This window comes from Anser anser, assembly GCF_964211835.1.
Source record: "Anser anser genome assembly, chromosome: 19".
Classification (NCBI taxonomy): domain Eukaryota; kingdom Metazoa; phylum Chordata; class Aves; order Anseriformes; family Anatidae; genus Anser; species Anser anser.
Window position 1 is genome coordinate 12010576 of NC_139740.1, and position 16339 is coordinate 12026914.

The 16339-nt window shown below is 45.4% G+C and overlaps 1 protein-coding gene across 1 annotated transcript in view; it reads right to left on the bottom strand.

Annotated features, from left to right (window-relative positions):
* Window positions 1-10557, bottom strand: part of CACNG4 (calcium voltage-gated channel auxiliary subunit gamma 4) — a 40321-nt gene extending 29764 nt beyond the window's left edge. The window contains exon 1 of the mRNA XM_083805439.1: window positions 10103-10557. Within this exon, the coding sequence (XP_083661565.1) occupies window positions 10103-10325 (223 nt within the window). The 5' untranslated portion in view covers window positions 10326-10557. The remainder of the gene's footprint in view (window positions 1-10102) is intronic.
* Window positions 10558-16339: the final 5782 nt, after the last annotated feature.

Here is a 16339-nt window from a genome sequence, read left to right on the forward strand (position 1 = left end):
TATTCTGGCCAGCTGCAACCACTTGCTCAGCCCTCCCGGGGCACAGCAGCCCTGCCAGAACCAGGGATAACCTGCGGGAGCGGCTGCAGCCAGCGCCGCAGCCTGGAGATGCCGGCGGCGTGGTCCTGGCTGCCCGGGTCTGGCCCTGATCCCAAACCACATGCCCATGGCGCAGATCCTGTGTCGGAGCCTCCTCCCAGCCTGCAAAGTGGAGCAAGTATTGGCTTTGCGCAGCCAGAGCCCTGGTACGACTCCGAATGCAGGTGGAAAATGTCTGGCCTGTTTTTCCTTCTCTGTGGGGTTTTGCTGCTGTGGCCAAAGACTGTCTTCAGCTCGAACACTGCCATTTATATACAGAAATCAAAATAAAGTAAGGAAAAGGTCGTTGGGAATTGGCTACCAAGAGGCAAAAAGTAAGTCATTAAAAATCAGACCAGGACTCCAAGTAAAAACAAGGGGAATATTCCTAGAAGGCAAGTTATGATGGTAAACCTCTTTCAAAGCTACTGGATGGAATGGGATAGCTACTCTTTTTTTCTCCTGATTTTCTACCAAACTATAAAGAGGATTCTATTTTAATAAGCACTACTGGAACGGGACATTGCAAATGAGATGTTTGAATGGCTATAATTAGAAGCAATGCTGTGAAAACAGCACCTTGCATTACCCCTGAATACTACATGCTTTATTTCAGGTCTTGCATCTTTAAGGATCCCAAAGCACCTCCCAAGCTGTCTGCACTTGCCAGCGCTAAAGGCAAGGACGAGAGTACAGCAAAATGTGCACAGCAAAGGAGAAACACACACCAACCTCCAAAGCAAACCTTCAATCTACCGAGGAAAACCGCAGGATGTTTAATCTCATCATTAGCAGACAGCGGCACAGCCTTGGATAAATATTTTTGGAACCCCCTAAGTAACTTAAAAACCGAAATCCTATTGACTCCCAACGCAACGTAAGCTTCAAAGACAAACCTTTGCTGGAAATACGATGAGAGTTCATAAGCCGCACTCTGAAAAGATTCCCCATCATCTCAAAGGATCTTTTGTTGACAGACAAAACCGTGTTTTCACAGCGGGCAGAGCTGGGGGGACGCGGAGCAGCTCTGAGCCAAACGCGGGGCAGGCAGCTCCGAAGGCTGAGCCAGCGGGCTCAGCCCCTTGCCAGGTTCACTGGCTTGGGCTCAGCCCATGCACACGTGGAGGGGCTTTGGGATCGGGATTTTTTTCTTTTTTTTCAAAAAAAAAAAAAGCAAAAAAGCAGCATGGCAGTTCTTAGAAAAAAATTATCTAGTGCGCTGATAATAGCCATTGCTGATGGCTCAGTGAGCCATAAGATAGGTATATGCAATAAGTCGTATTTTAGCTTTGATTATATTTAGGCAATGTACCTCTGGCAAGATCCTATTTCAAGTCACAATTATGACATGTCATGGTTCCTTTTTAATGCCTTGCAGCAACAATAGATAAGCTATGCCTCTAGGAAGCAAGTAAGACACAATAACAATCCCAACATTATTGAATGCTATACTTTTGGACAGGAGATAATTTTCAGTCATACATATTCTACACCAAATGGCATTATTTAAAACACATAAATGGGAGCAAACTGATCTGAAACCTCTGGCACAGAACTGGCAGAAGCTTAAAACAGTTATTAGCTAATCAGAAAAAAACCCCAACACCCTGGCAGCTAAATGCGAGTGGCAATTCCTCACTGACCTGGGTACCCCTCAAGTCGGACAGGGATGCTTGTCGCCTCCGAATATCTTTGAAATATTTGGCAGTAATGAGCTAATGGGACTGGCTGAGTGAGACGCATTCAAAGGGCAGAACTGAGTGGCACAATTCCAAAACAGCAATTAAAAGGGGGAATGCTTGGAAAAGAACAATAAGAGAGGTTAATTCATATCAGTGTCTGGCAATCCGCGCAGGAAATCCTGTCGTTCTGTAACGTGCTTCGCCTTTGCCCACCTCTCCGTATTAAGACAGCGTGCCTGTAATGTGGTGCTCCTTCACACGCCACGGCTGACAAAAAGGGGCTCAGCTCTGCTGAAGAAGAACTGACCACGCTGCTGCTAAGTTCTCCAAGCAGGAGCCTCGTAAACACATGGGAAATGAAGTCAGACAGGGAGAGAAGTGATAACTCCAATCTCTTCCTTTTTGACAAGTATACGATCATACATTTTTATTTTTTTTTTCATTGGCAGGAGGGCACAGAGATGCTTGAGAGTTAAGGAAATTAAAAATCCTGGATTTCTACCTGGGGCAGTATCTACCAATTTTCTATAGGCAGACTCTCGCACTGTTGTTGAAAAGCTAATTTAGAAGGTGCCTTTTTAACAGAAGGAAAGTTAAAACATTTCAGCAAGGAGGGGGGAAAAGAGAAAGAGAACAAAGATGTTCAGACTGCTGGATGCCACGGGAAGGAAGAGGAAGAGGGGCTGGACTATCTGCCAGGCTAAATCAAGAACTGCTTCAATGATTTTGCTGCATTTGACCCACAGCTTGCAACAACTGGCAAAAATGCCCCCAGATTTAAAGGAAAATCTAGCTAAAGTGTGCCTGGGCCAGGCTATCCATCCTGCAGGCAGCTTGCCCTGAGGCCTGCTATTTTGAAAGGATAGAGGGGCCACATATCATTAATATTATAATAAATCCCAATATAGGGAGAGTCACAGACTCAAATTTTGCTTTGGTCCCCGGCACCTCTGTGTGCCTCTCCACACAGCAAACCAGCAAACCACCACTCTGAAAGAAAAAACACAAGCCAAAGGCCAGGAAAGAGCCACCTTCCACTCTAGAATATTTAAGGTAAAATAAGCTGATGTACCTTTGGAGTGAAGACAAATAAATAAAGGCAATAACGATCTGGGAGCAGAAGAGGGAGGACAAACTACATTGTAATTTAGCTGATCAAAATATGCCGAAGAAGTGACACACTTTAGTGCAAGGCAGAAAACAGAGAGAAGCCCTGCATGGCATTAGAGCTGTCTACAGCAAACAACCTTTTGTTCTGAAGTCATAAATGTGTAGCAGAGTCTCAGACATATGGGCAGTTGTGCATTTATCCTGTTTATTTTACTACTCCTGTGCATCCTGCCTTGCCATCTGTTGGTAAGAATTTGGATGCTGAACTGTAAGTCTGCGACATAATAAATACCAGTAAACAGAAATCCAAAATGAAGATAAGCACAAAGTAATGTTTTGAAGCAGGACCAGTTTTTCAGGGTGACAAAAACGTTAGAAAGTATGATTTATTGCCTGAGATGATTCTTGGCTCAGAAAAGATGGAGCAGCAGGAAAAGGTCCAATTGAAGGGACAGATCTACGATCCCTCCTCTTATATTGGCTTGCTATTGGCATAATTCCATCAGCTTCCTAGAAAGCAGTTTAAATTGACGTAGGTGGAAAACCAGACTTAATCCTGTCCCTCAAGGAAGACATGCTTAAACAAAATGTTGCATGTATAAAACATAAGTTGCAAGCAAAACGCTTCAAAACCAGTTAAACTAGAGCTCACACGCCTTTTCTGAGCTGGGCAGCCCTACTGCCACGTCCCAGTTTCTCCACATCATCCTTCCCCTTTTATTATCAGTACGGGAGGAAAGCGGATGGGAAGAAGGCAGTCATCCTTCCCTGTCAGGGACAGAAAGCTAAAGCAACTGGCCCCAAATCACGCAGGAAATGCAGCAAAGCCCAGCCTCCTCCTCCCTCTCCATTTCCATTTCTGGGATGCAGAAGTCACTGCTCAGCTCCTTCACACACAAACCACACAGCCACCAACTCAATATCTGGGTGCGCAGAGGTATTAATAACAGACTTCAAATTACACCGAGTACATAAGTGCTGTGACTGCGTCAAAAGAATTAAAAAAAGGAGATGAACACGCTAGCCTCTCCTCCTGATATTTTTCCTTTTTTCCCTCTGTTTTTGTAAAGCTATACAGAGCTACCAGACATGCACTCCTTCTCCCTTAGCTTTTTAAGGACGTTCACGTGTTTTGCACCTGGCAAGACCGTGACCAAAGCTATAGCTTCAACAGCATGATCTGAGCAGAAGCATTGCAGGCTGACACGACAAATGTGACAGCATCCACTGGAGAAATAATTCCTGCATTGGAATTTTACAGGAGCAAAACCACATTGCCACATTTGCCTCTTTTACCAGTTGACACTAGAGAGGGCCAGCAGAGCTGCCAGGCAGCAGGGCAAGCCCTGAAGGGGTGCAATGGCCACGAGCTCCTGCCGCTATCTAAAATAAGTAATAAAAGCCCACGGCAGAGGGGGTCTGCAAAAGGTAATGGCAGCTGGAAGAAGCCCAAAGATTACATTACATTACATTGCAAAGGTCACTGAGAACCCCAAAATGACTTACTATGGCTCTGACAGATGCTACCACAAATACCATCTGCCAACCAGATGCAACACGCAGTATGATTACACACAGAGTAAAAAAAAGTAGCTACAGTGCACCACAGCCACAGGTATCCAATGCGCATAGCCCAGCGCATCCGTGACTCTTTGCACATGACATTTCTGAAACTTAGGTAAAGCGACTATTATCCACGTTACATCTCGCACAGATGAGAAAGCTTTACAGCTGGATTACAAATACGCTTTCATGGGTTTACAGCCTTCAGGGAGTATCACTAATGCACAGAAAGTCTTTGGCTTCCAAAGACTTTTAGCATTGGGCTAGCTGGCACGCTGAAAGCCACAGAAAAAACCCAAACCCTTCTGTAGCCTGATAGCTCCCTACTGGCTATATAGTAGATCAAGTTCAAGAAAGCAAATTAATTCATTAAAGCGACATATATTCAGTCAATTAGCTTCAGCTCTCTGTTTCATACAGTGTCTCAGGAAGAATGGATGTTTTGTTACATCAATACAGTCATCTGAGATCCTGTTACAAATGTTCAAAGAGGTGTAATTAGGAGATGTGTTTTATTTTTCTGAAGAAGAGAATAGCTAATCCCTTAATCCGTCTTCTGATGACAGTTCCTCCAGCAGAAAATTTCTCAGTATTTTAAAATATGTTTTACTACGGACAATATTTTAAAGAGATTGAGCTCTGTTTCCCTAAAGATTGCTCCAAACTCCGAAGCTCTCTCCAGCAAATGGAACACAACAGAAAGAAATTAACCTAAAAAGGCTGTCAAGAATCACTCAATCACTTTCTGACAAAACCCCACTGCTTCAAACACTGTTGAAAAGATGTCGGTGGAGCTCTAAGAATTGCATTTAAAAACAATCAGTGCAGCACGAGCACTTTCTCAGCAGCATGTGTTTTACCAAGGAAACAGAGATGGTATGAGCAGAGAAAGAACGAAAACATGGGCTGAAGCTCAGAAGAGTCCTTCTCTAGCGTGTTTAAATTTGTTTTGAAAGATTTTTGGAAAGTAGTTCACCTTTCGGGACCTATGAAGCACAAGCAATACATACATATATATATATATATAAAACACACAGTACATATATATATATGTGTGTGTGTGTATATATATTCCAAGAAACAGGCTCTGGCATGCACAGAACGAGTTTCCATGGCAGAGACACCCATTTGTGTATTCTCCACGTGCAGCCACTATGTTTCATAGTGTGAACACAGGCTCATACGCCTGCGAAGACTGAGAAGCCCAACCATCTTTGTGCCTGTGGATATAATCTCAAGGGTCTTGACTGATACTAAAGTGATACAAAACTTGCTCATGGACATGTACAACTTTGGAAATAGCATTTGAAGATAAAGCCTGCATTGTATTTAGTTTATTATAAACAGTGGTGATGCTACGACTTCCTCGCTTTGCTTTGAGAATACTAAAGAATATTCATTCTTTTTGGATGAACCATGAATTTGCAGTACTGATGGATGGCAGGCTTCCTTTATTTGCTTGCCTCAAACATTTGTATAAGCATTTTTATTTTGTTTTCAAGAGTATCCATGGAAGCAGAGCATGCGCGTGCCACAGTCCGTGTTTGTGCACCTTCATCCAAGGCAGAAGACTTGCACATAATTGTGCAAATGTGCGTTTGTGCAAGTTTTCAAGTTATAAAAGATTCACCGAATCCTTTCTCCTGATTATAGATGTTTCAGCTACCCTGACTGGAAGGACAAATGGTTCCATGTGAATTAAATGTCCAATTTCACCACTTAAAAATAAACGGCAAACAGGGAATACTGGATGCAGTAGACACAATGGGTTCAAAGCAATTCATATTCTGAAGTGTTTAATAAAATACTCTTTGAATAAATTTAAATTACAAGTACATTACTTGATTTCATATCTAGATGTCACGGGGCCTGCAGAGCTCTCTGTTTGAGCAGTCCTATTAACTTCAGCATGATTGTTCATGAAGATAAGCAGTTTCAGTGGATAAAGTGGTGCTTTAAAATCTTTTTTTTTTTTTTCCTTCTAAGTAAATACTTTAATAGCAGATCCTCCTTATGAGTAAGACTGTGTGAGGCTTACATAGTAGTGCTGGACATTTACTGTAGGAATAAGGGCTGCTGGAAAATTATAGTGGTTTAATCCTTCAGGTTAGCTTGACCACAACAGGATTACTCATAAAACACAGCATCACCCTCCGCTGCATTTGCAAGACTCTGTTCTTCACCTCCTGGACAGTGAGCCACGTGAAATGGGGCTGATTTGCTCTTATTATTATTTGTGGGCTGGGGTGCAGACTTTGGCTGTGGCCAGGATGGATGCATGAGGACTTCACCAGAAACTTCACTCCAGTGAGAATTTGTCTTTAGCCATCAAAACTGCAGTTAATGTAGGTCCGGTGTGGCCCCAGAAAACCCAAACCCAACTTTGCCAGAGAACCCCTTGACCATTTTACTGAGCTCCACTGCAAAGACTCGCTTGAATAGCATCTAATTCTGCTGCACGCACATTCATACCAAGAATTACTTTAAACAGTTTCCTACCTAAATAATTACCTTAGCTGTAAATTTTAAATCCATGCAGAAATACTGCTATTGTTTAAAATCCACTCAATGAGCCTCCTACCTCCACCTTTGACAAACACACTAAAGGAACAAAATTGGGATTGTATAGGCGAGAGTTTGACTAATGTATCATTAATGCTGCTTCTTGAGTGACTAAGCTCCATAGTAGTGCTGGCTACGAGTGCTGAAACATGATTTTGTCCCCACGACAACCGCAGCTCCAAACAAAGCCAATATGCTGGATCCCCAAACTCCATCACTCCAGTCATCGTTACGATGCCAATTTGCGGCAAAGTGTTATCCCAAAGAAGAGAAACAGAAAAATGCCGAGGAACGCCTAATAATTTGGTTGGAAGGCTATTCTTTTCCTTTCTGTTTCCGCAATTCTGTCTAAAATCTTGGAATTCAGGATACCGAACGGGTGACTGTTCAAACACACAGAACACGGATAGGTTCATGGATATAGTTTAGAAATATTTTAATGGAAATTTTCAACTGACCTGAAATTTACTCTGTGTAATGCTTTATTCATGTCAACAGCAATTTAAGAGGCTGTTCAAGATATTTCCAGCCTTTGCACATTTGTGTCTTAAATATGTCTTTTTTGAGGTAAGAGTGAAATGGTGCCTAAGACCACTACAATAAATTAAGTTGGCCTTTATAATTATTATTCCAAAACAAAACGAAACAAAAGAGTTCTAAAGATAAGTGTGAAGCCAGACCATTTAATCACATATAAAAATCTATAAGTGAAATTATTTTCTTGCCGTGTCTCCTCAGAGTTGTAACTATTTCTTCACTTTTACTAAAAGACCCATCCACTCAGGACGAGTGGCATTCTGAAACAACCCAGGGGATGGTGCCTTAAATTTGCTTCTAGAAATGGTTAAATTCTTTTGTGAAACAGATGAACCTTTCCGTGTTGAAATCAAGGTCCCACGGCATGGTTTAGAACACTAATATTTTCATGTATCTATCTGTATATTTTATCTTACAAAGATAGGCCATATGAAAATGTAGCTGAGAACGTAGCCTCTGTTTCTCCTATCTGTGAGCAGACGATGGTTTTCTCAAATTACTCATTCTGAGCACATATTTGACAACTTTGTAATTTGATTAAGAGCACTTGAATTTTGCGAAGAAAAGCTCAATTGACGTTGAGGGGGTCACATGAAACACTTTCTTGTCGCCTGAATTGATGAGGGTTTAAGGTCTCCCTGCACACCACTGCTAGGCGCAACCTTTCCACAAACACCCCCGCGGATTGAACGTGCTCGGGAAGGCAAAGGCAGTGCCCCAGAGCTCAGACAGCATCACAGGGCACCGCTTGCAATGCTGCCCATTCCTCAAGACTCCACTGACTTCTCGTTTTATAAAGTTCTCACTTAAGCCCAGTGGAAATCCACACGAAAACTCTGCTGCTTTCAGCCAAAGCTGCACTTGGTTTCTATGAATGAGGTTCCTAGAGGACCATGCAGAAAGCCTGCTGGCGGTAACCTCCGGGATTTCTCCTGGAGACAGCAGGCCTGGTCCAGCAGAGCATGCCCGGCACCTCCCGCAAGACGCAAACCAACTTATTTTCCGTGAAATGCAGAGCCTGGGGACACTAGAACAAGCTCAGCGAAGATCGCAAGATTTGGTTCAAGTGAAGGATGCTCAGCATCTCTCAGGATAACTCAGAGGCTCTCAGAGGCAAACCCACATTTTCCAGGTGTCACAAAAGCCCACGCCGAGAGTTACATTTCCTTTAGGCGTCACAAAGCCAAGCATTATCATCACCAGAATAACTTTACATTTTGGTAATTCTTTCTCTCTTCTTTGTCTAAAACCACTTTTGTGTCCTGCAGCTATTCTATATATGCATATTATTACTAGGTAGCAAATGTAGTATTTTAAGAGAAAACTGCTTCTTACACTGCAGCCTTGAAAGCTTAGGAAAAGGAGAAGATGAGAAGAGATGCGACAATTGGGTGCTCCTGTGATGCCACGGCCTTTTCTGAGAAAAAAGCCCTCAGAATATATCTGCTAGTCCCTCAGCTCCAGCTGGACTCCTCTGGGCTGAGCCATCTGTCAGTTAGAATAACGCAGGGAACCAGGTCCGTAAAGTTCATGTGTGCTAAGTTGTGCTGATTGAATTAGGTGCGCTGCAGCCGCTGTGCCAGGCGCATTATTGTACCAAGGCAGGCTCCGGTGTACCCCCGCCCCACAAGCCCCAAAGCAGCTCAGGGAAAGCCAACAGCTTTTCCTCCCCGTGCTCCCTGTTACCAGCACCGCTCCCTGTTACCAGCACCGCTGGATGAACCCAGCAGTGAGAGGGCTCAGCACCCTGGGCCCCATACCCAGTGCCATGGGGACCTGCCCACGTCCCACGCTCACAGCTCCACGCTCGGCGGGCAGATGTTGCTTCCCATCTGGGCTTTCCTATCAGCCCTGCCAATTCTCTGAACACCCATGTGCTTCTTTGTGCCGGTAGCTACCCGCCACACCTCCTCTACCAGCCCGTTTTCAGAGAGCCACATGTTTGGCCTCTGTGGGGAGCGGGGCATCATTGCCCCCACCTCAGTCTTTTGGCTAACGTTTTGTTCAGTGCCCGACCCTTGGGCCGGGTTAAGTGACCCCGAGCCCACGCTGAAGCACTCGGACAGCAGCAACACCTTCAGACAGGTTCCTGGTATCTCTGAGGGTGGACAGGGAGGAACTTGGGTTCCCGCTGTCCTGCCCAAGAGCAGCGGCTGAGCCCCCAAACCCCTGAAACCAAAGCCCTGGGGGCTCACCAGCCTCGAAGCCTGCAGGGCTCAGAACCCCAAAACGCCCCAAATCTTCAGGACCCCCCCCCGAGCCCCGCAGCCCCCGGGGTCCCTCAGCCGGGAGCTGTTGCTTGGGGGGGCGCAGACAGCCGCGGAGCGGGGCCGCCCCCCCGGGGCCAAGCTCCCCGGGGCCGAGCTCCGCATCCCGCCGCCCGGTTCCCATGGCAATCTCGGAGATGCCGGTTGCCACGGCAACGCCATCCTCCTCCTCCTCCTCCTCCTCCTCCTCGGCCGTGTCCGAGGCAGCGGCTCCCGCTCCGGCTGGGCTCTGCCCGAAGACCCCGGGCACGGAGCCGGTCCCCACCCCGCCAAGTCGCTCCCCCCCCCGGCCGGCCCCGGTACCTTCGAGGCAGCAAATCCTCCAGAGCCCCGAGTGCGTGAGGTCTCCCCTCGCTTTCCTCGGCGGTCCCTGCGCTTCGTCCGCCGTGCTGTTGGTGCCGTTGCAGATGTGCGCGCTGGAGTAGAGCCAGTAGTCGGTGCCGATGGCGATGGCCATGAGGCTGAAGGCGGCGAAGGCGCCCACCGTGGTCAGCAGCATCTGGACGCCACGGTCACACCACCCCATGGTGCTTCATAGTCCCCGGGGGGGGGGCCGCACGACACCGCCCGGCAGCGGCACCAGCACCGGCACCGGCACCGCTACCACCGGGAGCAGCAGCAGCCGCCGCCCGCGGGAGGCAGCCGAGTCACGGGGCGGGGGGCGGAGGCGGCGGGGGGAGCCTCCTGCCTGCCTCTGCCTGCCTGCCTGCCTGCCTGCCTGCCCGCCCGCCGCCCCCCGCCCCGCCACGGGGCCGGGCTCCGCCGCCAGCCGCCCCCCGCCCCGCCCCGGGGGTGGGCAGCGACCGCCCGCCCCCCTCCCCCCCACCGGCTCGGGGCTGGGGGTGCCTGGGGGGTGCCCGGGGGTCGGGGGGGCGCGCAGCCCTGGGGACCGCGGAGGGTTGGGGCTAAAGGTGCTGCAGCCCCCCCCCCCCCCCCGCCTCCAAGGCACCCCCCTGGTCCGGGGGGGCTCAGCCTCGCCGTCCCCCCGCAGCCTCGCTCCGCTGGCAGTTACGCAAGGAGGTTGGAGGCAAGTGGGTGGCTTGCTGGTTTTCTCCTCTTTGGGAGGGGATGGAGAGAAACCAGCACCTGGGCATATTTTCTTTTGGAAAACCAAGGGGAGAAATATCTAAACATTTATTTATTTATTTATTTATTAAAACCACGTTATCCTGCCTTCCAACCCTGACTCCCATCACCGCGAGCTGACAAGTCAGTCCTGCCTCCACCTCATCCAAGTGACAAGCCAGATGAATGGGAAGCCTTCCTGATCAGCTAATGCGTTTGTGTGGAGGGAACGTGGCAGCACACCAGTTTTATGTATATGAATTAGGGAGTGGGAGGACAAGAGCTACAAACCCCGAGAAATACAGCGCTCTTCCCGAGCAGTGCGTGGATGGCTGCAGGTGCTTGTGTGACTCCACCGCTCAGCATACCAACGCAGAGACGCTTTTCAGCTGCTCGTCCTTTTCACAAAAACTGGGAAAGCAAAAAGCAAATACAAATTAAAAGCCGGTCTTTACTTCACAGAGACTCGGCAAGTTGCTCAGACACAAAGCCCATAAACACAGAAATGCTCCAAAGTTAGATGCTAGGTTTAAGCATATAAATTATGCTTTACTTTTCAATTGCAGCTTATAGGTCCAATGGTGCCTTTGCAAAACAACCCTCTAAATTAATGTCTCCATTAGGGATGGAAGAATGAAAGCAGGTAGACTCAAAAGCAGAGCGAAGCCTCATTCAGAAAAAACGAATCGAGCATTTAAATTTAATGAGGTTCAACAAACTTCTCATTTAAAATATATGTTTGTACCTGTGTGCTTTGGGGGGTTTGGACAGAGAGGGAAAATGAGATACTGAAACAGCAGGAGAGAAGCTATTTCCATAGCTTTTAAACCTATTGAGCCTTAGTTAATATTATTTATTTGCATTATGGTATTGCTTATGGCCGGCTCTCCCCGGCAAGGAGCAGCGGAAGGGCTGGGTGAGCTGTAGCCGGGGCAGCGTGCCTGCTTGGTGCAGAAATAGCCTCCCGCGCTCCCAGTCCAGATGTGCAAACAGAGGCAGGATGAAGTGGGGTTGGTCTGGTGGCTTCTCAGCTGCCTCTGCCAACAGAAAGGGGGCATACAACTTGGGGGTTTTCCATGGGCTGGGAGCCACCAGCCCCGCGGCACCCATCTTGTGAAGTCCTATGGGTTGTGTGAAATAATAGTACATTAGCAGAAATCATTAAAAAAATCTCGTTCCTCTCCCCCTCCCCCAGCACTTTTCCAAAGAAAACTGCTGTTTCCGTTTCTATCACCCTGCAAGAACTCTCAGACTCCTAAAGGGTTACAGAGAAGCATCCAAGACAGGCAATCATTTTCTGCCCAAGCTATCTTCTTTAGTTTAAAAATGTTCTCTATTCTTTTGAAATGCATGAAGTAGATTGTGGGAGAGCTAATATTATATTCCACTACTGAAAGCTGGTGGAGTATTTTACATTGATGTCTGGCTCTAGTGATTTTCTAAGGATTTTGAATTCATTAAATCCAACCATTGAATAATCTCCATTTGTGGCGGAAGGAAGGCAAAAGTGCTTATGCTCCTCAATAGCAAAAAAGCATGTAGTCTTTTCTTAAATGTGAAAGCTATCTGACCCACTATATGTAGTAAAGGTTGCCCGTCATGAAACCTTTGATTTGCAGACTTTGCTTGTGATACAGCCTTATAATACTGCTGTTGAATTTAGCAGTAAAACAGCCTTGGCAGGGTGTTTTGCACTGCAGCAGCATCCTCCATCCTCAATCAGAATTAAGACCCAATTGTTCTAAGCTCAGAACAGACACAGAAACTCACGGCAAGGAGAAGAGAAAGCCTCATGTCTTCTTTCTGTAATTTCACCCTCCTCCCCCCAGACTTTGCAGTGCAAGGTCGTGTGTCCAAACCCAGAAATATATACATATACACATATTTACACAAGAGAAAAGAACTGTTTTCATTCCTTGATGTTGATGCTCAAAGCTTAAATGAAATCCCGTGACTGATCATTTTATTTCTGAACTGAAAAACAGTTATTTTGGTGGTGAAACTTTGGGTTTAACTGAATTCAGTGAGAGCTGTCACTAACAAAGTCCTGCCCCAGGGACACCACTTCTATCAGAAGAATATCAAAAACTGCACGATGTTTCCATTTAGGATTACTGCTTCTGCTGCTAATTGCCAAACATTGACTTTAATACACTAGGTATTTTTTTTAAAAATCGATTGTCTAGAAAAATAACACTAGAATTTTACTACAAGAAACCTTTGGAAGCTGCTGAAGAAAAACTCCGGGGAGTTCTTTCTCAGAATGAAAATAATCACTTCAATTAAACAGAGCTTTTGATGTAGATACAGCCTAACCACCATCAAAGCCTGGACCAGTTATTTCATTCTCCCTTGCCCTTTGTCAGCTTTTAGCTCTGTGCATGTGAGAATGACTCTTAGCATCTAGGAATGTCCTAAAGCTATGAGCGCATCACTGTAATTGAATATTGTCACCTCCTACAGGTCTTCATATCTCTCCTGTCTAACCTGATACTGATATTAGGAAATAAATCATTCTTAATCATTTCTTTTAGATTATGCTGCATATGAAGAACAGGAGAAATGTTTTATACATTTTGTTCTGTGTCAGATGGTCTTTTAAACACAGGATAGAGGTGGGATTTTCTTCAACACACAAGGTTGGCAGCAAAGTGAAAAGTGAAAGATCTCCAGCCCCAGCAAAGAACCTTGCAGGACTGTGGGATATGGCAGAAGGCACCGTTTACATCTGAGGTGTATTTAAGGAGGAGAAATATTAAAGTTGTTCATGGAGCTATATTTTCATATACTTTGCTTCAGACGTTGCAGGTTACTGTGACACCTACAGAATTACATTTGGGACACCTTTGCAGATCGGGGTCAAAAAGACTCGCCAAGTTCATAGAGATAGTCTGTGACAAAGCTAAAGCTGAATTCAACTTCTGAGGCTTGGTGCAGTACCTGACCCACTGACCCATCTTTTCCTTGTATTACTGTTCATTACATACTGCGAGGATGTAGTGTCTTTCGTCTGGGGACCCTGCTCTTTTTGGAGGGTCTGCTTCTTCCAGCACAGAAAGGCTGACAGGAGTCACCGTCACATTTCATGGAGATGACCCTAGAAAAAGGTGAACTTGAATTTTGTTTGTGGAGTTAAGGCTGACTTTCTTCTTTAGTCCTATAAAAGATCATCTGAGATCAGCATCAGTAATTTCAGGTTGTCTTCCAGAAGTAAAGGAATGGTCTTAAAGGAAAAATATTGTCACTCCCTGGCCACTTGAGGGGCAACAGCTTGGCTGTGATCCTATTATTCCTTTTAATATATTAAATATTCTTTGGCTTAGTCATGGGAAGCGAAGCAACACAACTGCTTTCTAATAAATAAAATGTGCTCAGAAGCAACTCTGAAGCTTTCCAGATAACTGCATTTTGAGTTTGCCAGGAAGCCAGATGCTGCTATTGGAAAAGTAGCTGCCATGGTTTGTCATCCGAGCCTAGAAATTGATATCCAAGAATGATATGATGAGACAGACTCGATGACAGCACTGCTCTTTCTATAAATAATTTGAAGAAAACATTTTTTCATTTCAAAAAATGAAAAGTCTCTTTTGCTAGAGACTTGCACAGCAAACCAGAAAATTAAAAAGGATAAGCATGCTGTGTCTGAATGGGGCCATCGGAAGAACACAACATACACAATTTATGTAAAAATATATAGCAGCTCTCACTCATTTGACACTGCATAGGCTGTATTTTTCCCATAATACCAATAGTTATGAAACTCATTATCTTTTTGACAATGGAGAAATGGAATATTAGTCTTTTACTTGCTTGATCATGTCAAATGTCAAAGCAATTTATGAATGCTTGTCCTTCAAATACTCATCCCTCCTGCTAAGATTAAATATCAATAGTGCTCACATTCAGCTACAGAATGAACTAATATTGCACACATCTCTCAGATCTAAAGTTCACTGTGCCCGTTACCTGTCACGCGATTTCACCTCTCAAGTCCTACCTCTTGTCCACATACCAATGGCTGGAAAATTCATTGTGGTGTTAAATGCCGCATTACAGATTACCTGGAGTGCGAGTTAAAACTATGAGCAGGGGTTACTCAGCGGATGTTTAGAAAAGAGTTACAAGGGGAGTGGGAGAAAGAACAATAGGGTTTTTGCCTTCATTTTGCAATATGCTTCAAAGGACTTAGAGACAGCATGCGAATGAGATGCTACTGGAAATTTCTAGCACAACAGGTCTGCTTGAAGCGCAGTGAAAAAAACTCATTATCTTTTTGATGATGGAGAAATGCATGTGCTGACCGAGGGTTTATCCAGGCAAGGTACTGTTGGGATGAACTGTGCTCATCCTTGGGGCAGTGTCCAGAGCAAAACACAAGTGAGCAGTCATGTCTCCTTGGGAACAGAGTGGGGAGTACAGTACAATGTGGGAAGGAAAAAAAAAGCCTGTGAGGTTTTCTCATTCCACCCGTTATCAGTCAGTTCTAAGGAATAATTATATACCTGCACATACCCCAGCAACAGGCTATTTATACTATACAAAAACACACACTGTTACTCCACACAAACGTACATGACTTCAGACAGACTAAAAGATGAAATAGGAAGTCAGATGGCACCGTGATTGATTGCACTTCTGAGGTCTCGAAGCCTGTGCATACACATCCTGCTGCTCACTGCCGGCATTCCTGAGCACCAGTTCCTAATCATTCCACAAACAAAGAAACATTAGGCTCTTAAATATCCTTTTATATAAATATATATATAATAATAATTAAAAAACCCTCTTTCCAACAAATACTCCTTCTCCCGGCCCTAAAGGGGAAGGTGCTGTAGCAGAGCACACCGCAGGCTGATGGGCATAGCGATGCTCGCTCAAGTCCCATCAAGTGTAAAATGAGGCAATCTGTCGGGGAGCTCGGCGTCTCCAAAACAATGCATCACCCGCACGCCCAGAGGATGGAGGAGAATCCCTCCTGACCACTGAAAGGGAAATTGCCTGCTGCACTTAGATTGCGTTTTAACCTGAAAAGAAGGTCTCCAATGGAAACGGGTTAGGAGGCGGATTAAGTGAAACAGGTTTTTAGGATAAGCCTTAAATACTTAAATCAATCATAGCATTCTACAATGAATTTGTCCGCTAAACTGCCTGAAGTAAATTCCTGAGATCTGTCTAAATAATTTTGAGCTGATAATACAGCATTCAAGTTGCAATTCTGTTACCCAGTGGAAGGATTTTCTTATTAGAATTTCAGCCGATTATTCACCAGAGAAATGGTCTTTTGGGAGCACACCCCAGTTGCTCACTTGGAAACATTTTATAAGCTCTATCTGCTAAGAAAGGGAACTGGAATGTGGAATTAAAGCTAGCCATTATTTCTGAGAGGTTAACGATCAAACAAGCCTCCAAAAGTACAAGGTTTATCTGATCTTCCCTTTGCTCTGACCCTTTTATTTCTACAAAAGGGACCAGGAA